Here is a 22,211-nt window from a genome sequence, read left to right on the forward strand (position 1 = left end):
TGAATATTTTTTAATGAAATTTTACAGTTAGGTATTTTTTTTTCATTCAAAATCCAAAATTAAATAAAAATTTCGAATTTTCTTATTAGAAATCCCGATTTTAGAATTTTTGCCCAAAATTGAATTTTCCATAAAAAATAGGCTTTTTTTGGATGGACCTGGTCCCCTCGGTATGAAAAATTTTTAGGTTTTGTTTCATTTATCGTATTTTATGTAAAGTCAGCTTTCAAAAAAGTATAAATTCTAAATACATCTTCTTAGAAACTTTTTAGATAACTTCAAAAGAAAATGATACTTTTTTCCCAAAAAATGGCAAAAAATCGCCTTTTTTAATTTTTTAAATTAAAATGCCTATAACTTTGGACTCAGTCAAGATTTTTACATTATTCTTTCACTGCATGATATATAAACTTGTTGCTAAGCGAATAAAAGAAAAAATGGCGAAAGTCGGGAATATTTGGACCCGCTATTATATTATTATCAAAAAACTAAAGTAAGGACGGTAAAATTTTAAAAATTTTAATTTTCAAATGCGAATATCTCCTAGACTATAAGAGATAATTTACTGCAATATTTTTTAAAGTGCTCGATGAGGAGATTCTATATACGATTTTTTTTTTTTTTTTAATAGGAACTCAAATGAAGAAATAGGATCGTTTTAAAAATTTTAATAATATTGAATTTAGAAACATGATATTAAGCATGTTGAAGTAAGTGAAGGGTATTTAAAATTCGGCACAGCCGAATGTAGAATCCATATCCTATCAAAACTGTTCAAAAAAAAAATAAGAATACGGTTGTTTTCTAATCTAAGTTAGATTATTTTTCATAGCAAATATTAAAAAGATAATATTATTCCCTTATTTTTCAATGATTTTAAAAACGTTATTTTATTAAGAGCCAATCTTTAAGTGAAGGATTAGGGATTAAATTCAAATTAATCCTCCAAAGTTGTTTTTGAGTATTCAATTAATTAATTTTATTTGCTAGTTTAAGCGCCCAATGGTGGTAATTTAAACTTGAGCAAGAAATGCAAAAGTGTTAACAGCTGATGCAAAAAAAAAATTGTACAATTTTTATAAAAATAAACATTAAATTGTTTGACTAAATTGTTGTAGGCAAACTAATTTGATAAAATGGCGGAGTAGCCATATGAAAACGTTATTGACTCCAAAATGATAGAAGCGCGTTTCATAGGAAGAAGGTAATGACATAGAAGTTGACTAACTGATTGCTAAACAAAATATGAATAGACGTTGCATGTTAAGTCTTTAAAGAGTTTCTTAATAAACTACTGCATATTTGGTTGTAATCGGCTACGACATGCATCATCAAGCCCCTTAAAGCCGGAAAGACATTAAGTTCTAGAAGCTCATACATCCAAAGTTAAAATAAAAGCTTGACAGAAATAACTGATGTTGTATTGCTACACATGAATAAATGATATTTTCGATGAAGTTCCTGTCCATATAGTACCATATAGGCGAAACTGATTGTCAAAGACCTAAGTCCACGGTCAAAGACAAAGCACAAAAATAGGGTATTAAATAAAACTAATATTAATGTATGTATGTATGTTTGTATTTCTTACCTAGCTCTACTAGCATGTTGATTGATTTTTTGGTGTTCTATACGTTTTTGCTGTAACTTGTCGTAGAGTAGATAATAAATTGCGTAAATATTATCGAAACGATGTTCGTGTACGGATTGGGCAATTTTGTCTGCAGTTAAACCAGATAACTGTAACATATGAGACATAACAACGGAATCTAAATTAGGTACTGATGTGGAGTTGGTTGTTGTTTGATTAGAAATAGTTGATAGTTCTTCAGTACAATTGATAGTAGTACTACTTTGAGACAAAGTATTTGAATTCGAATTATATGGCTGCCTCACTTGATGACATTCTCTTTCAACTTCAGCAATCCATTCACTTAACCATCTATGTTTAATTATTTGTTTTAAGGTAAAACGTCGATCAGGTTCAACAACTAACATATTGCGAATAAGATGCTCGCAATCTATGAAGAGGAAAACAGTTAACACGTTAATATTTTAAGTTTTTATTAAATATTTACTTTAATTTAGCATAAATACCTTGAGACATAAAATAGGGAATCCGAAATTTTCCAGTTACGACTCGACTTTTAAGTTCCAATAAAGTTTTACCATCGAATGGCAATGCACCACATACCAAAGCATATAGAACAACACCCAAACTCCATATGTCAGCTCTGGGGCCATCATATTCTAAACCTTGAAATACTTCAGGTGCTGCATAAGGTGGCGATCCGCACCATGTTCTTAAAAAATTTCCTTCTTCATATCGATTGCTAAAACCAAAATCTGCTAATTTTATGTTCATATCCTTATCCAAAAGTACATTTTCGGCTTTTAAATCTCGATGCACCACGCCCTTTGAATGGCAATAATCTACAGCAAATACCAATTGTGTGAAGACTCTTGCGGCTTCTGGTTCTTTCATTCGGCCGTTTTCTACCAAATGATCAAATATTTCGCCATTAGGAGCATATTCAGTAACTAAGTAGATCATTGTTTCAGATTGCATCACTTCATATAATCGTGTTATATGTCTATGTCGAAGTTTTTTTAAGATTGAAATTTCACGGTACGTCTTGGCAAGATATTCCTCATTAAGACATGTTTTATCGATTATTTTTATAGCTACCTGTTTAGTAAACACAAAGAGAGTTCATTAGTAAAATTTCCAATGTTAGGAATATGTTCAAAAAATAATTATTGTTTTATAAAACAAATGAAATATATGCTCGCCGGTTAAAGAACGGTAACAGAGTGGCACCACTTTAGTGGGAAGGAAAGTATACCTTACATGACCCTAGCTTTCATACAAAGACTCCTAAATGAGTTTAATGTCCACTATTCGCTTAAAATTCGGGATAAAGTTGATCCATTCACCAAATTTTTTGAGAATCTGTTTTAGTGGCCTAGGTAAATTTGTTCGGATTGGACGTATTATATGTACATCCTCCTATTAATCTATCTTAACCTAATAATAAAATTCCGTATAATATGCAATTTTTTAAGTTTTTTAAGACTACTTCTTAAATTTTGAAATTTAGCTTAAAAAGGAAAAAGTGTTAAATTTTAACCAATTATGTGACAATTAATCGAAATCTTTCACGAATTTTCATTATTAATTATCTAGTTTAACTGAGTTTTATTAGTCAATTAAACAAAAACAATAAAATAACTCTATATATACGATTTTGTTCAGGATATAAAATATATACAAGAAACAAAAATACAATTTGCTGAAGTATTCTATCATTGGGAATGTAACTTAAGAAAGAAATGGCGAAAAAGGGTTATATTATAAATAAAACATTTTCAAAAATATCTAAAAATTTGGTAAAAATGAAAATAACTGATAAAAAAGTGCATTAAAGAAGTCCTAAATCAAAAAATATATTAAAAACAACTTGTAAAAAGAGGGTTAAGGAAGTCCCAAATTGTATATTAGTGGATTTGTTTTCCGAATAGATTAAGGTTTGCAAAAAGGGTTAAGCAAATCTATAGTAATTTTCACATGCAAAATTAAAACCGGTTTGTCTCAAAATTTTGACATAAAGGTTAAATAATAATAAATTTTAATTAATTATCGGCAATAGTGCAAATGCAAAAATATTTCATTCCATTTCTTTCATCAATAATATAGCTTTGTTTTTGTATTTGTATCAATAATAATAGATGCTACGGATGTGTTATGTTTCAAAAATAATATGTATTTTATGTAAAATTCCAAATATTTTTCAAATAAAATATTCTAAATTGATATTCGAATAATTGAATTGGGCTGAAGTTGTAGCAGTATCATTTGTTTTGTAATCTTAAGTTTTTAAAACTATTGCCACTTATAAAAAATAAATCTCAAATATAGCAGTAGTAATAAATCAGTAGAATTAGTTCTAAATAAAACATAGTAGCTAAAAAATATAAATAATTTTATTGCTACTTTTGAAATGTTGCAATGGAAATATTTGCTACTAGTCGATCGTTCTATTGCTACCAAATAATTAATGTAGCAATAGAATAAAAATTTACGTAGCAACAGAAAAAATAAAAAACTTCGACAACAAAAATAAACTAACAAATACACATATCCCAACGGGAAAAATGTTCAGTAAAGGTGCCTTACTAAAGGCATTTTTATATAGACACATGTACATGTAAAAATTGTATAAATTTTCATACGAAATTTGATACATAATCCTTGAATCCTTTTAGGAAATAGAGTCCTCCTAGAATATCTCTTGTAAAAAGGCAATGGGAAATTAATATCGCATCTTAATGATTTGTAAATATCTTTTCAAAAGGCCCACAAATCGAAGTCCTAGAATTTTATCCCGCAGCTTATGCTTTTTTCTGAATGACTTAATTTTTTTTCTTATTTAAATAAGAAATTTATTTGTTATGCTATGAACCTAGAAACAAAGAATGTAAAGAAATTTGGGCTTGTCAGTTGGTACCTAAAGGATTTGTCATTCGGTACCTAACTCTATGAATGTATTGGTAGAATTTTTGTATAAGTATTGTAGCTCCAACCACTTTCACCACTGATTCCAAACCTACATAGTTGCATAAAAACGTACTTAAAAATTTTAGAAAAAATATAAAACGTTTATAATTATTCTTTTAGAGATTTTTTAATCTTTTTATTGCACATTTGATCTGTAAACATTTTATAAATACATTTTTAAATTTGTTTATTCTCATGTTTGCAAAACATTATGATTATTTTATATTTATGACCCATTTATAATACCAAAATTTACAACTTGGTTTTTTCTAGTTTTATTAAAATTCCTCAAATATTAATCGTCCAAAAATTAAAAAAATATATTTCTCGTTTACAAAAAATTAAACAATTTCGGGCTCTTTAACGGTGTAAAAATGTGCAAAAAATAAAAAATGTGTAAATTAAATAAAATTATCCACATTTTCGCGAAAAAGTTTTGACGTATTGTGATAGAGTCGGACTTTCACCAGTGTGTTAAATTCTCAAAAAACTCGTCCGTGTGGAGAGGATATGTTATTGTTGTATAACAATGTCATAGTCCAATTTCTTATTATTTTTTGCCTAGAAACATGAAATTCACTGCCTGTTCCTCTAAATACGAACGAATATTCTACAGTGTAAAATAACTAGTAGGTAACCAAAGGGTTAAGTTGACATGTAAGTATATCAAATGGATTAAAAATACCAAATATTTGTACACCAAAGGTAACTATGCACTGATAGATACATATTTGTTAAAATTAAGGACATAGAGTCGGACTTTCACCAGTGTGTTAAATTCTCAAAAAACTCGTCCGTGTGGAGAGGATATGTTATTGATGTATAACAATGTCATAGTCCAATTTCTTATTATTTTTTGCCTAGAAACATGAAATTCACTGCCTTCTCCTCTAAATGCGAACGAATATTCTACAGTGTAAAATAACTAGTAGGTAACCAAAGGGTTAAGTTGACATGTAAGTATATCAAATGGATTAAAATTACCAAATATTTGTACACCAAAGGTAACTATGCACTGATAGATACATATTTGTTAAAATTAAGGACATATGTAAATAGTAATTTTCTAATTTGTTTTATCAATATTATTATTGTTTTAATATGTATTTTATTTTTTCTAAAATTTTTCATTTTACAAAAGTATTTTTTTTTTTGGATTATTAAAAGAATGGCAAGGTACGTAACCAAAAAGCACAAAAGTAATATTTACCAAAAGCAATTATTCATTCCTTATGTTTTTGACTGAAAAGTTAGCAATACTAACAAAGTTAACTGATATTAAATCTATAATTGAAAATCACAATCATCGGTAAAAATCCGCCCTAATTTGTTCTGAGTTTAATCTAACAGCAAGTTAAGCTTAATTTAACTGAGTAGTATGAAATCCGCCCTTAATTACAATAAACGCACTAGATTTTCAAATAATACTAAAAGCTCAATGCACCTGTTCAGTCGAAGTAACGGATTTTAAAAACAAATTTTTTTTTTAATAATTTGAAGTGTTTTTTATCTATAATAAAAAAATATGAACAAATTACATTTTGGTCAGAAAAGTCTAATTTTAAACCAATGTGCACTGTAAGTGTGTGTTTTGGGTCGCAGAATCTAATGGCGTTTTCCGTTTTGAAAAGTTGGGTCAAAGTATAGAGATATTGCACTTTGAACTATAACTATAAATAAAGTCAAATTAAACTCTTAAAAAGAAACTGTAAACCCAAAAACCAAATACACCGTGCACATCATAACCTAAAACGCAAACGGCCCTATATATAACATTTTTCAAATTTTACAGGAGAAGCAATAAACTATTAAAATTTAAAAGTATGTTTCTATCAACGCAATTTATTTATAGTAGTGTTTAATTGTGAACGCTATCAGTTGTTATGATACTTAACAATGGCGTATATGTATATAAGATATATTGGAAAACATTTGACTTTATACCTTTAATATTTAAATGTTATTGTATATAGGGCCTTTTGGTTTTCTCAATAAAATCGCAAATTTTGGTCAGAGAAGTCCAATTTTACACTTAGACATTTGTTTTAATGTAATAAATTAAAATCAACAATAAAATTGATTTATAATTTTTAGTTTGCGTTTCAGGTGACGACATGAAAAAATATATGTGAACAGGAAACTGTGGCACAAAGTATACAGAGATGCAGAGATGTCACTTTTGACATTTGAAAAAGTCTAAAATCAGCTTTTGTTTGATTTTGAAATTGTTTGGTGAGAAGTGGTATATAAAATACAGCTAAAAAAAATCATTGAAATCGTTTTGTTCGAAAGAGAAGGAAATAACTTATTGCTCGTGACGTCTCTGTATACCCTGTGCCATTAGTATTAACTTTGTATACTAAGTTTTTCGTAATCAGTTTTTACGACCCTGTAAAAGAACCGTATGACTGATAAGACAAAGCCAAGTTTTCATTTATTTCAGTTTTTTTTTTTTCTTATGAAAACATTTCAAAATTTAATGCCCTTTTGCATTATAGGTGGCGATATGTACGAACGTATATATGTCCAAATTCTATATATGGTGTATAAATCCCATCGTTTACAACTAATCGATTTAACAGTAACCTAGAATATGCTAAATATTTTTGTCTGCGTATTTGTATTAGCTGTACAAATAGTTTACTTGTACAATTGTATTAGTTGTACAATTGTTTCAGAGTTTGTTGTTTTGAAGAAAACACCTTAACTATAGCAACTAACATTCGAATTTATACTGATTATGTACGTATGTATATTTACAACATAAACAGTCAGACTTTTTAATCGTTAATATCATAAGGACATTTATGTGCTGCGCCCTAAATAGCATAAAACAAAGTCGTGAATATTTCAGTAAAACTAATTAGTTTAAGTATCAGTTGCGCTCAAAGATTAAAACATATATTGTTGAATAATGAACAATTATTGCATTAGAGATGGAAATTCGACTTTGCATTTTAAGGAAAGAGGAAGTTCTTCGACACTTAGACAAATAAAATCATCCACAACACTTCTATGTGAACTAACTCGGCTTAAAACCCAGCAAAAATATCTTGAATGTAGCGAAGTAAAAGTAAATATCACAAACAATATAGCGAGTTCATCAACAACACTATCAAATCAATGCGATTCGGCAACCCATGTCGCTAATGAAATCCAGCAATTGCAAATACAATTGGAGGGAGAATTAAATGCATATCTTCAACAATCTCGTACAACTGCTAATGACATATATTTAAAAATAAAGGAAATTAATGAAAATATGCAATCAGAACGCTTAGCCGAATTTTCTGTATCGGATTTGAGGAACCAAATTTCTTGTGTAAATTCAGATATCGAATCTTTAAAATTAAAAAATTTTAATGAATTGTCACTTTTACAAAAAAAGTTGTGAATAATAATTGTCAGATTAAAATAAAATCAGGATGCACTAAGTAAGGTGAAATCATCAAGGCAGCTGATTTTTATTTGTTTATTGTAAAAGTGCTTGGGTTTTGTCAAAAATAATTTATTTATTTTTATTCTAACATGAAAATTAAATTTGTGGTTTCAAATGAAGAATATCAGATGAAGCACCAATAAGACGTTGTCCTGCTGCGAATACAATTTAAATGCAACAACCGGTTTTATATGTAATATTGTGAAATACACAACAAATTTTCTTTCCAATATTTATTATTTTTCAATTTTAGAAATTTCATTTTGACAAAACCCATACTCTAAACAAACATAAAATATTGTGTTTGTTGCGGTTGTTGCCTAAACGCTCTCACCTTACTTATTACATCATGAATAAAATATGTATATACCTACCGTGTTGGCAAAATGATCGTAGACAACATTGTCGTTGACTATTATTGAAAGACATTTTTGAATTTGTCTCCAATTGCTAATGTTGCCTAACGGAAATATATAAGAATTCGTCGTTTACGACATTATTACCCAGCAAAAAAAGAACTTCCAAAGAAGCGAAAAAGAAGTAGAATTCACTTAATGGAAGTATTGAAAAGACATGAAGAAGTGATGATTTTAACACAGGCTTGTCATAAGAGCGATGTTCTTTTTATTTGATTTCAAATTCACTACATTTGAAGTTATTCTCAGGAAGTAATTTCTATGTTATTTTTTGGATGTTATTAGGAAGTGAAATTGTAGTATTATAGAATACATCTAATTAAAATGATTAAAATAATATTAACATAAATAAATTTCACGCATTTATCAATCAACTCCAAAATGAAATTGGTTTAATTCAAAAATTTCCTCATAGTAGATCCTGAGTAAGTTTTAAAAATGTATTTTTATTTTTATCTAAAATAATTTAAATATTTTAAATCAACTGATACAATTCTTATCACTACTTACCGAAATTGTAAAAAAATATTGTGAATCAATTTAATTAGAGTTTTGTTAATTTTACTTCAATTATACTCAAATAATAGTAATAAATCGGAGACGACAAGATGCAAGAAAATGACGCTTGTCTTATCGTCAAAAGAGTCGAATATAAGACAACATTCTAAACGTTGTCGAAAATCTTGTCATCATGTATTTTTGATAGAGGACAATATTGAATACTATATCACTCAAAATGTCGCCAATAACAGAATTTTATAAGGACATTGTCTTTGGTTTTGTCTGCATTTACTATTTTTGGCGACAACGTTTAAGAATCAATCGTTCATATAGTTGTCTTTTCAAAACAATAAATAACTAATATTTTCATTCACTGCCATATAAAATTTCATTAATAACACACAAAGAATAACGTCTAAAAAATACATTTTTTATTTAGTACCTTTTGAACAACTGTGTTTATTATTGTAATTCTACTAATACATTCTCACCAGTTAGGTCTTTGACAGGGGACTTAGGTCCTTGACAATTAGTTTCGCCTATATACTACTATATGATAAAAACTGTGAAAGTATACATTTAAATATTTTATATTTTTCCCAAAATTTTTAAATACATTTACAAAACTATTTTTTAAATGAACTTACACATTTACACAAGTAAATTATAAAAAAATCGTAGAATAGACAATTTTTGTTTTCTAAAATCATATAAATTTTTTTTCAGTATACTAAAATATTTTGTACTTTTTCGTATATATTACAAAAGATTTTCGTAATGCGAAATCACGAAGCATTTCTTACAATATACAACATTTTTCGTATATATTTGTCGAGGATTATTTTCGGTGAGGGAACAAAATGGAGTTATTTATATTGCAAATAAATTAAAATATGACTTAAACTTACCTTAGTTTTGGTTATAATATTTGATGCTAATTTAACAACTGCAAAATTGCCTTTTCCAATAGTTTTCTCTAAATCGTAGCATCCCACTCGTAGAAGTTTATCTACTGAAACTTTGCTAGTAGACGGAACTTTATAGTTTTGCTTTAACGTAGATGATGCCATTTTTATAATAGATGAATTGAAGCAGTAACATTAAGTGCAGTCAGCTAGTATTCGTTGTAGATTAGATGGAATGTTATGGACGTGTATTGGATTTTTTTGCTTATTAAAATACTCTGGTCACTTAGAGGTGTCAACACTAAAAGAAATGCAAAAATTAAAAGTAACTATTATTTATTAAAATAATTCTTTTTCGACTCCGCTATCTATATGGATGCAGAATATATACTCTATAGGGTCGGAATATTATATTATAGAAATTACAAACGAAATGACAAACTTATATGTATATACCCTTCTCACGAAGGTGAAGTATATAAAAAGTACCAATAAGTCCCCTTCTATAGGTTCTAATTTAATACAGGATCTACATACATATGTACTTAAATTCCAATAACAACTCTTGCTCTGCTTTGTATAACAATAAGATTGCAGCTAGAATCTGTCATTCAAGATATATTTAATCGTACTTTTCGTGGTTTTTCATTTGGATATTTTTAGTTTTTGCATTTGCAACTTTTGAGTTTTTAATTTCTATTTTTTGCGTATGTGGGTGTAGCAACCTGGTTACTTGTCCTGTTTACATTGTTTTTAGTTAAAAGTTATAAACGGACATAAAAATCTTTTAGACACATTTCTAAACCCAAAACGTAGACCCATCTCCTTTTTTTAAAGTCGATGTAGTTTTATTTTACACTCTTTTTTGCTTTGACATTACTACCCTTATTCTATAACTTAAACGTTCGTTTTGTTAACGTTAGAAGAAAGATAAAAACGCTCACATTTTTCACATAACTATTAGTAATACTATGGTCCATAATTTTGTAATAGGTACTCCAATTTTTAGTTTGCAAGATATTTTCCTTCAAAGTTGACAAAATTTAATTCCTTATTAAAGTGATGCGAAGTGTATAGATTTTTGCCCTTTAGTAGGATTTTTTTAAATTACTTTAAAAACTTTTAATAACAATTGGACTATTTTTAATGCTTTTTTGCTACTGAATCTATCTCCCACCATTTTCTTGTAAAATGGCATTTAATATTTTGGTCATATATTATCAAATTTTATTTATATTATTATAAAAATATATATTTATGTTTAAGTGTTAATCGTCTTGTCTATACCCGATCAATAACCAATTTACCCGTGTATGTCATACAATTTATATTTATATTGCATTTTTTATACATTTAAATTTGTTTAAGTTTTCTCATCATTTTCCTTATTACAAAAATATCAGTTCAAAAAAAACTTAAAGAAAAACGACTACATAAACTATATTGTACGTTATGCAGAATTTGACTTTGTAAAATTTCGACTTTAAGAAGCTTTAACTCAGTGACCGGGAAAGATAATTAAACAATTTGTTTCTTTATTATTTATTTAGGTATAAAAAATTAATTAGCTTAAGTAAATTGTTTTGGCTTTCGTAGTAGGGAACTTTTTTGCAAAAAAATAATTGCTAAGTCGTGGTCAAAAAATAAAATTTAAAAAATTCAAACTTAAATATTTTTGTTTATATAAGAATAAAATTATCTTATGCAGCATAATTTTACTTAACTAAATCATATACAATTAACAAAATTATTTCATAAAAATCGGTCCATATTTTTAAATGTTACAGGGTTCAAAAATATTTCAAATTCTAGTTTTAATTATCTAATCTAATCCTGAGTTAAGATTCTTAACTGAAGATTAAGTATTGGAAGATTTGTATGATTCCTAACCTTTTTTCAAAGGCTTTTTAGCTTTTAATTTTATTCTTTTACTAGCAAATACCCGGTGTAATTCGCTACCCCAATTGAAATTAATTTTTCTTAAAGATTTAATATAATTTATCTTGATGACAATATATTCATTTAAATTTTAATATTATACATCAATGATCTATTTATTTCTTACTTGCTAAAATTTTATATATACATTTATTCTTAAAAAATAATTCTTATTGTAATGCCTTGGGATGTACAATATTTTTTTGTTTTAAGGTTGGTACTCTGTTTGAAGTCGGGAAAAATGTATCAACTTTTAAAATTTCATTTGAAAAAATTGAAATGTATCAGTGTTACCAACCTAGGGATTTAATAAAATTTCTCGTTTTTTATCGCTTATATATATGCATACACAACCAAATTTTTATGTTTTGTTTGACAAATTTAAATTGAAAAATAAATTAAAAAGAATAATTATTTTTTTTTTAATTTTTTTTGTAAACAACTTTTTATGAATGAAAATTGCATCTAAATTATGAGATATCGCGTAATATATAATGGATACTAGACCGCACATGGACTCCAAAAAATAAAGACCTGTAAATAAACTTTTATTTAAAATTTCACGTGAAATAACTAGTCTATGTTATTTCATGCAATTGAAAAAAAAATGTTGATGAAATGTTAGAAACATTTCACATGTTTTTCCACAATACAAACAGAGTACTAATTCATCAACATTTTTCCGTTAAATTTTCATTAAAATTTTTTTAATATGAAGTTTTTCAAAATTGCACGTGAAATTTAGAACAGAGTACCAAGCTTTACCCTCTAGTATAAATAAAAAACCCACTTAACGATTTTGAAAATTCTACCTACATATGAGAGATGCCAAGCAAATTATTAAATGTTCGCAAATTTCTATTTATCTATAAAAAAAATTGAATTATCTAACAGTTTTCAAGATATACGAAATTTCGTATTTAATTCATATATGATGTGCCAAGCCCCCCATTAAGAGTCCGCCCGTTATTATCTAAATGTTCACATGAATGTCAAAGTTATTCTTATAAAATTTTAAGATTCTAACTCTAATAGTTTCTTAGATATACGATTTTTTCTATTTAATTCATGTGGGGGCTTCAAGTTCCCCAGATAAATAAATTTTAGCTATTTTAGCCATTTTTGCACTGAAATTATTTTTCCTTTGACCTTGAATTAGCTTATACAGTATTTTCAGATAATGATGACCAAAACTAAATATCAGCCAGCAAGTATTGTTTTTTTAATAAAATAAATCCAGTGATTAAAAAAAAGCCCCTAATATAGGCAAAGGGGTAAGTTAACTTAACAATACGACAATACTTTCCAACTTTATTAGACCTTAATATCCAGATATATTGTAAACACTGAACACTAAGAAGTGAAACGCTGTAATTTTTTTTACAAAAATAACGTTACGATCTTCTCACAGACGAGTTTTGTGTAGGGTTCTATAAATCGACTTTCGAATAATCGAACAATCGACTTTTTATCGAAAAAAGTCGAAAAGTCGAAGTCGACTATTTTGTTCCAAAAAAGTCGATAACTCGACTATTTTGTTCCAAAAAAGTCGATAACTCGACTATCGTCTATGAAAAAAGTCGAAAAGTCGACTTTGTAAATAAAAGTCGAAAAGTCGGAAAGCCGAAAGAGTCGAAAAGTCGAAAAGTCGAAAATAGTCGAAAATTGTCGAAAAGTCGAAAAAAGTCGAAAATAGTCGGAAAAGTCGAAAAAAGTCGAAAATATTCGAAAAGTCGAAAATAGTCGAAAAAAGTCAAAAATAGTCGAAAAGTCGAAAAAAGTCTAGAAGTAGAAAAAAGTCGAAAATAGTCGAAAAAACTAGAAAAGTCGAAAAAACTAGAAATGTCGGAAAATCGAAAATAGTCGAAAAATATCGAAAATAGTCGAAAAGTCGGAAGAAGTCGGAAAAAATTCTGAAAAACTTAAAAAATTGCAACAAATAGAAAAAATATAAATAAAATAATAATAATAATAAAAATAATAATAATAATAATAATAATAATAATAATAATAACAATAATAATAATAATATATTATTATTAATAATATAATATATAAATGGCAACATTATAAATTTACGCTTCTGGCAACATTACAAATTTTTAACTCTGGCCACTTTGCAAATTAATGACTCTGCCAACTTTGGAAGTTTGCACTTCATTTTATTTTTTGGCGTCACTTCGCATTTCACTTGAGGCTGCTTGATAAGAAGCATATTTAGTGTTAAGAAGTGTCTCCAGTGCGATAATTTAATGCATGTTTAAGAAAAGTATAAATGCAACTTCAAAAATAATTAAACATTGCAAACAAAAATAGAAAGAAAATTTATTATTTCATATATTTTAATTTCCTTTTAGTTTGAAATGAAAATAAAATAATTTCGTTGCTACATCACCGAAAACAACCTACTTGAATTTGTTTTCGTTCCGGCCTCAAATAACAGGTTCTTCGTTACTAATCGGTGCCGTTTCGTTCCCAAATTTCGTTGCCGATTTGTGAAACGAATTTTTCTTCGGTGCAAATATATGGAATTTCGTTTTCGGTGCCGATTACGGTGTATGCGGAAACGTAGCTTTAGTAGAGTTATTTATAGAATATTTATAAAAAAATAAAAAGTCGACACAGACTGGGGTTGAACTCAGTGCTTTCCGTTCAAAATTTCTTTCCTTTGGAAGAAATATGAAAACCTCAAAAAAGACCTTTTTATCCTTTGATTCAGCTCGCCAAATATTGACCCCTCGCCAAATTTGAGAAAAAAGAGTCAAAAACTCTAAAATTGCCGGAATAACTCGAAAATAGTCAAAAAGTCGGAAAAAGTCGAAAAAAGGTCGAAAAAAGTCGAAAAGTCGGAAAATGTCGAAAAAAGTCGAAAAGTCGGAAAAAGTCGAAAATAGTCGAAAAGTCGAAAATAGTCGAAAAAAGTCGAAAAAAGTCGGAAAAAGTCGAAAAAAGTCGAAAATCCGAAAAAAGTCGAAAAGTCGAAAATAGTCGAAAAGTCGGAAAAAGTCGAAAAGTCGGAAAAAGTCGAAAATATTCGAAAAGTCAAAAAAAGTCGAAAAGTCGGAAAGTCGGAAAAAGTCGAAAAGTTGAAAAGTCGACTTTTCATAAAATGCAAAAAGTCGAAAAGTCGACTTTTAACTAAATGCAAAACTTTTAACTAAATGCAAAAAGTCCTTTTAGTTTGAAATGAAAATAAAATAATTTCGTTGCTACATCACCGAAAACAACCTACTTGAATTTGTTTTCGTTCCGGCCTCAAATAACAGGTTCTTCGTTACTAATCGGTGCCGTTTCGTTCCCAAATTTCGTTGCCGATTTGTGAAACGAATTTTTCTTCGGTGCAAATATATGGAATTTCGTTTTCGGTGCCGATTACGGTGTATGCGGAAACGTAGCTTTAGTAGAGTTATTTATAGAATATTTATAAAAAAATAAAAAGTCGACACAGACTGGGGTTGAACTCAGTGCTTTCCGTTCAAAATTTCTTTCCTTTGGAAGAAATATGAAAACCTCAAAAAAGACCTTTTTATCCTTTGATTCAGCTCGCCAAATATTGACCCCTCGCCAAATTTGAGAAAAAGAGTCAAAAACTCTAAAATTGCCGGAATAACTCGAAAATAGTCAAAAAGTCGGAAAAAGTCGAAAAAAGGTCGAAAAAAGTCGAAAAGTCGGAAAATGTCGAAAAAAGTCGAAAAGTCGGAAAAAGTCGAAAAGTCGAAAAGTCGAAAATAGTTGAAAAAAGTCGAAAAGTCGAAAAAAGTCGAAAAAAAGTCGGAAAAAGTCGAAAAAGGTCGAAAAAAGTCGAAAAGTCGGAAAAAGTCGAAATGTCGAAAAAAGTCGAAAAGTCGGAAAAAGTCGAAAAGTCGAAAATATTCGAAAAGTCAAAAAAAGTCGAAAAGTCGGAAAGTCGGAAAAAGTCGAAAAGTTGAAAAGTCGACTTTTCATAAAATGCAAAAAGTCGAAAAGTCGACTTTTAACTAAATGCAAAACTTTTAACTAAATGCAAAAAGTCGAAAAGTCGACTTTTCGTTTCAACTATAGAACCCTAGTTCTGTGCATAGTAAAAAAATATAAGGTAGTGTCAATCTCTCATTATTTTTTTAAATTCTCTATCTGACATGCTTAAGGATTTTGAAGTTTTCGTTAAATTAGTGTTACCATATACAATTTAATTTTTCCTATTTTTTATAAAGAAATTTCTATTTAGCTTTAAAGTTTGTTTAAAAATGTAAAAAAAAAATAATTTCAAATCAGTTATAAAATATAATAAACATTTTTTTGAAATAAAGTCATATTTATATTAAAATTTAAGAAAACTAATTTCCAAAAAAATTGCAGACAGACAATTGGTGAGAAATTAAAAATAAAAAATTTTGTATCATGGTATAAAGAAAACAAGGTAACTCCGTTCTATCTCAATGAAAAGTTTTTTGACGTAAATAAGAATTATTTAAATTTATTTTTTGTAAATAAATAAAGATAAACGTTGGCGCACATCTTATATACCCTTCACCATAGTGTATTTTAAACATCTTTTATAAATTTTAAATTTATTTATTTTTTATTTTATTTATTTATTTGAATATTCTGTCATTACAAAAGCCTTCATATGGCCAAAAAAAAATTTCCCGACTACATTATTATTACATCAAAAGCTAAACAAAAAGAACAACAACAACGCTAAACGAAATAAAAAACAAAATACACAAGGCATCTAAACATACATAACGAAAAACACAGAAAAACAAAAATAACAACGCAAAGACGCCAACAGCATCCAAACATACAAAAAATACACAGCTGAATAAAACCAAATACATCTACACACGTGTTCATCTTTTTCTAATATACAGTGCTGTTGTTGCTTTTTTAACAACGCATAAACTTCTAAATTAACAACGCATTAACTTCTAAATTAATCATTTAAAATTGCGTGTACTAACGATAACGACAAAAGGCATGGTAAACTACATAGTGTTTCTTTTCCTATTATCCTTTTTTATTATTTCGAGTTAACAGAATGTGTATTAAATTCGGCTTTAGGGAATCTTGTATAACCAAAATCGAAACCTTGGATTTTCGGTCATGTAAAGGAATCTCCCTATCATTATTTAATTGACGGACAGGGCTCATATAACATACATATATACATATATATGTATAACATACTATTTTGATTTTACATCTAAAATTTCGATGTATTAAAAAGGGATTAATAGATACTTTATGTATATTTTTTGATGATGGGTTTAATAAACTTAACATGAATAAATACCTTGTTCCACAATGCAACAAAAGCAATAATATAGAAACATTATTTGAGAAAAACATTTTGTTTTTCCATTGCGGTTAGCATGATATTAAAGTACGCCAATTAATTTCTCAATCTTAGTTTTTTTCTTTGAAATGAAAATTATTTCGTTGAATATATTGTGGTTGTTTTAAAGAAAATATTTTATATTTTTATTTTGAAATACATATGTATATGAAATATTTAATTAAGTATTATTAATATGGTAGCATTACTTTAAACATAAACTTCAAATCGCCTTAATCGTCAGATGGTTAATTAGGCTGATATTAATAAAAATTGAACCTACCTTCTAATATTTTTTATACCATGGTACACATGTCTTTTTTAAAGAAGTACATTATGAATCAACACAATTAAAAATAAATATATATTTACCATACTATTCACAACAATCCACTATCGAAGAGACTGTCGAAAATATTATCGTTCACCGTAATATTTACAAATGTTGATGTTCGTACAAGTCTTGTAAACGTGGAGCCGAATTAGTTGAGTATTGAAGTCAAAATTATTTTTAATATTATGACCAACTTGCATGGCCATATTTCTTCAATTCAGAGCAGGCTGCCTTTAAAAATTATTTCTATTTGCGAATCTATTTGATGAACCTAAAAAATAAAAACATAACATGTAATATTATCGCATAATAAATTAGTAAAAAAATTGCAGTACAGTTCATATTGTTTTTAAGTCGAAAATCTAAAATTGTTATTATGTTTAATTAAAAAAGGAATTTTACACATATTAACAAAACTTTAGGCCAATCTTTAGGTGAAGGATTAGGTATTAAATTGAAATTAATCCTCGAAGGTTGTTTTTGAGGTCTCAATTAGTTAATTTTGTTTACTAGTTTAAGCGCCCAGTGGAGGTGATTGAAACTTGAGCAAAAAATGCAAAAGTGTAAACAGCTGATGCAAAAAAAATTAATAGAATTTTTTACTAAAATCAACATTAAAATGATTGACTAATCGATTAGTGTAATTTATAAGGGCTACACAATATATTTTTTGTTTTAAATTTAAGTTTTCATTAATTGTCATATTACATTTACAATTATTTTCTTATTTTTTATAAAATGTGCATTGTTTTGATAACAAACAGTGACGTTTTCTGTTGTTTTGTATGGCAACACTGCGAAGTTTAGTCTTCTACTCAAAAACATCAAAGGGGATTAACATAAGAATCTCTTTTTAGATTAACTAATCTGATTATTAATTGGCATTTGATTGACCACACAAAAACCCTCTCTAAAAAAGTCGAAACCGTGAACTTCTTTTTGGGAATCTTTGAGACGTTATAACATACTACCGAAAGGTAGTATGTTATTTCAAAATTATAAGAAATTTGGTATATATTAGGGTAATCGAATCGTGTTTTTGAATATAACAAAATAAATAGAAAACTCATTTCTATTTTTCCAGTCGGCAATTTATATACGTACTTATGTAAATGTATTAAGTAAATGTTTTTTACAAAGGTGAAACAGCACAATTGATACGAAATCATTCTTCAATGATTTATTTTATAGGAAAAATCAATTAAATAAAATCTTTCATTTACCTTTTAAATCTTAAAATTTTCTGTACACTTCTCTTATCTTATAATTTTCTTATAATTTTCTTTATACTAAAGTCAGATTTGAAATATCTTCAGCATTTTTCAGTCTATTAAAAAAAGTCGCCAAAAATCAGTGTTTTGGCCGCAAATATGCAGCTGAAGGAGTTGAAACTATTACAATATATTCATACATATCGAAGAATTTTCAAAAAAAGATATATTACAATTACACAAATATCGCGTGAAGACTATTTTTATTTTGCGTGAAAGGTGACGCCTTCACTATTAAAGCAGGAGGTCCACAGTACGCGTCTTCGCGGTAAATGCTTTTTTGCATCCTACGCATCAATTTACATGCTATGCGTCAATTTTTTGCTTTATTAACCAAGAACTTCGCATTTTTTAATGTTTTTTATTTTATTTGCATTTTTAATTTTTTTATAACATCAGGAGACAAATAACATCATATATGTTTAATTGATAAGGTACCAGATTAAATAGTTATGCATCTTTAAGGACAATATTTATATCATGAACCGAACACATGAAATCCGAAAAGCGCTATCCTGCCTGTTCTTCAACGTGCACACTTCATGGAAACATCGCCTTGTTGTGCGCTCCTTTTCATTGAAAATGTTTGTTAGTAAAAACAAAAACCTTTAATAGTATTCACTCAATATATTATCGTCGATGTTCAGAAATTCAGTTTCTTGGACGATATTCCCAAGGGACTAAATTCGGCGGAAGACAAATCAACTGTCTTCTCTTCATTTGTATGAATGAATAAAACATATTTTAAAGCCTTTATAATTTCTACTAATGAAGAAATAAAACATTTCAATTTTTATATATTTTTAAAAATTGTATTCGTTTTATTGCATCATCTGTTTACACATTTGCATTTCTTATTAAATTTTAAACCATCTCCACTGGGCGCTTAAAGTGGCAAACAAAATTATCTAATGCATTTTTTGTTCAAGTTTAGACAAGCAAACCAAATTAGCTGAAAAAAACAACTTTTAATGATCCTTCACCTAAAGATTGGCCCTTAGTTATGGATATTGGACCAGTTAACTTTGTTAGTATTGTCAACTTCTCAGTCAAAAACATATACAATGAAAAGCTATTTTTGGAAACATTACATTAGAAAAATTAAATATTTAAAAAAAACATAAAAATAAACATATAGGTATAATTTTATAAGACAAATCAAAAAATAAAAATTTTAAAAATTAAGTTTTTCTTCTTTCGAATTGATATTTTTTATTTAAGAATAAGTTTAATCTGATGTTAAAATGGGATTAACATCAGATTAAATTTAAGTAAAAGATTTAATTTTGCAGTGTTGCCATAAAAACAACATTAAACGTCACAGTTTGTTATCAAAATAAAGCATGTCTTAAAAAAAAGAAGTCAAATGTAAATGTAATATGAAAATTTATGAAAACTAAAATTTTAAAGAAAAAATATTTTTTAAGTCTCCATACTTATCAATAAATCAAACATTTGAATATTTATTTTTATAAACATTTTATTAATTTGTTTGCATCAAGTTTAAACCACCTCTATTGGTTTGATAACAGTAACTTTTTCTGTTCTTTTGTATGGCAACAATAGAAAAACACTGAGTTTTGCTATTTGTTAAAATTTGTAAAAGATTAATTAAAAATGGTTTTAAAGTAGTTTAAAAGTGTTATAATTTATATAATATGTAATAATATAATTAAATCCCTAATATTTTCAATTTAAAAGTAATAGGTATTTTTTATGATTGTTCACATTGTTCTTTAAAGAAATTGTTGTTAAATTTTATAGACAAAAACCATATGATTTTGACACAATCAGAGCTAATTTCAAAAACAAAATTCATGAGGTTGTTGTAGATGTTGTAGTAAAATAAGAGATGGTGCTACTTTATTAATATACCTACTTTGACTAATCTGATTATTAATTGCATTTTATTGCCAACTCAAAAACCCGCTCTTAGACAATAACACTCTGTTGAACCATAATATTATCTTGATCTTTATAGTTAATTTGTAGAGTCTGAGAGTCCTGAAAGAAATTCTAATGAAAAATGTTTCATGTTGTTTTATTTAAAATAAGTAGGTTGATGAAAAATATGATTTTGTAGTAATTTAATTTGTACTTATATTTTTTAAAAAATACTAGCATGATAGTAAATTGTTCTTTATTTTAAAGTATTTATCAAAAATATTTGACTGAGGAAAACTCGGTTCGCTTCGGAGTGAACGATACAATTCAATAATCAGTGGTTCTCTTTGCACTAGTTCCAGAACTATGCAGTTGTTTAAAAAAATTTGAATTTGTTTAGTGATATGGAGCATACAAAATATTTAATGGACTACGTCCAATTGTTTCACAAATGTGTAGGCAGAAAATCATATTTTTACAAAAAAGATAACTTTCCTGGTTATAAAAATCGCTACTGACAAGTGAAAATTATAGCTCATATGGAAAAAAAATATATTTTTTTACAAGGATAGAGAAAAAAACATAATAAAACTATACTTTCCTATTTGATGCTAATATTAAATATTTAAAATAAGTAATAACAACTTGAAAGCAATATATTTATTTTTTATACCGGTTTTAATCTAAATTCATTTGTTTTTATTTTTACTCAAAAAGACGCAGAAAGAATTAAAGAAGAACAAGTAAAATAACCGATAAACCAACCTTCGGTATTATATTGTGTGATTATTTGCTTTTTTCATTCTCTTTCATTAAAATGTGTACATACACACATGTATAAATACTGTATCTATGTGTGTATGAATTACATACATATATACATATGTATACATGTGTGAATTAAATATGTATATAGTAATTCTTTAAACAATAATTTTAAAATATATACCTTTTTATAACTATTCCCCAATAATAGATAAAATTAATATTTTATTGTTATTTTTACGAAAATATTATTAATAATTGAATTAAAACTCTTTTAATTTTTTCATTCTTGTTACTTCACACGCTCACACACTCATTCACAGTTGGATTAAAATTTTCCATATTTTATTATTTACTTTTAATTCTGATTAGCATTTGTTACGTTTTGTAATATTATATTTTTCTTGGCGTAAATATTTCCTTTTATTTTTCAAACTTTTTATATCACATTTTTTAACCACTTCACTACAGAATAAAAATATGTAACGTCAGACAAATTAACAAGTGATTTTTACTTTCAATTAAAAGATTTCGCCGTAAAACGAAAAAATCCCATCAATTTATGTGAAATTATGTGAGACGAATGAATCCATCTAGCAAGCAGAGTCTATATAATTGATTGATAAAATAAACGTTAGTTGGACACGGTGACGGCAGTGGCGATGTTAATTTGTTTGTACAATTAAAAAATGTACCAAAATATTTTAATTTAGTACCTAACATATGTATATAACAATGACCCCTATTGTTTTAGTTTGTATTATTACTTTTAAGTTGTTTTTATCATTTCAGTTCCAAAACTAGATAGGCAAACATTTTATTTAAATTTTGTTGAAAATTCTGACATTCGAATGCGATCAAAATTTCTAGATATTTTTTTAAT

At 27.4% G+C, this 22,211-nt stretch overlaps 2 protein-coding genes across 4 annotated transcripts in view; one reads left to right on the forward strand and one right to left on the reverse strand.

Moving 5' to 3' along the window:
- The window catches only part of LOC111687054, a 45,518-nt gene extending 23,570 nt beyond the window's left edge, over window positions 1-21,948 (reverse strand). For 2 of the 3 annotated variants that reach the window (XM_046953392.1, XM_046953390.1), the window contains exons 1-5: window positions 21,513-21,948; window positions 17,447-17,679; window positions 9,823-10,120; window positions 2,098-2,689; window positions 1,592-2,021 (exon numbers count right to left, since the gene is read on the reverse strand). In XM_046953392.1, the coding sequence (XP_046809348.1) occupies window positions 1,592-2,021; window positions 2,098-2,689; window positions 9,823-9,984 (1,184 nt within the window). In that variant the 5' untranslated portion in view covers window positions 9,985-10,120; window positions 17,447-17,679; window positions 21,513-21,948. The remainder of the gene's footprint in view (window positions 1-1,591; window positions 2,022-2,097; window positions 2,690-9,822; window positions 10,121-17,446; window positions 17,680-21,512) is intronic. The other variant, XM_046953391.1, reaches the window with a different exon arrangement.
- Window positions 7,374-7,991, forward strand: LOC124420489. The gene has a single exon (XM_046953393.1). The coding sequence runs from the start codon at window positions 7,473-7,475 to the stop codon at window positions 7,950-7,952; it is 480 nt and encodes a 159-aa protein (XP_046809349.1). The 5' UTR covers window positions 7,374-7,472; the 3' UTR covers window positions 7,953-7,991.
- Window positions 21,949-22,211: the final 263 nt, after the last annotated feature.

The sequence above is a fragment of the Lucilia cuprina genome, chromosome 6 (assembly GCF_022045245.1).
Source record: "Lucilia cuprina isolate Lc7/37 chromosome 6, ASM2204524v1, whole genome shotgun sequence".
Lineage (NCBI taxonomy): Eukaryota > Metazoa > Arthropoda > Insecta > Diptera > Calliphoridae > Lucilia > Lucilia cuprina.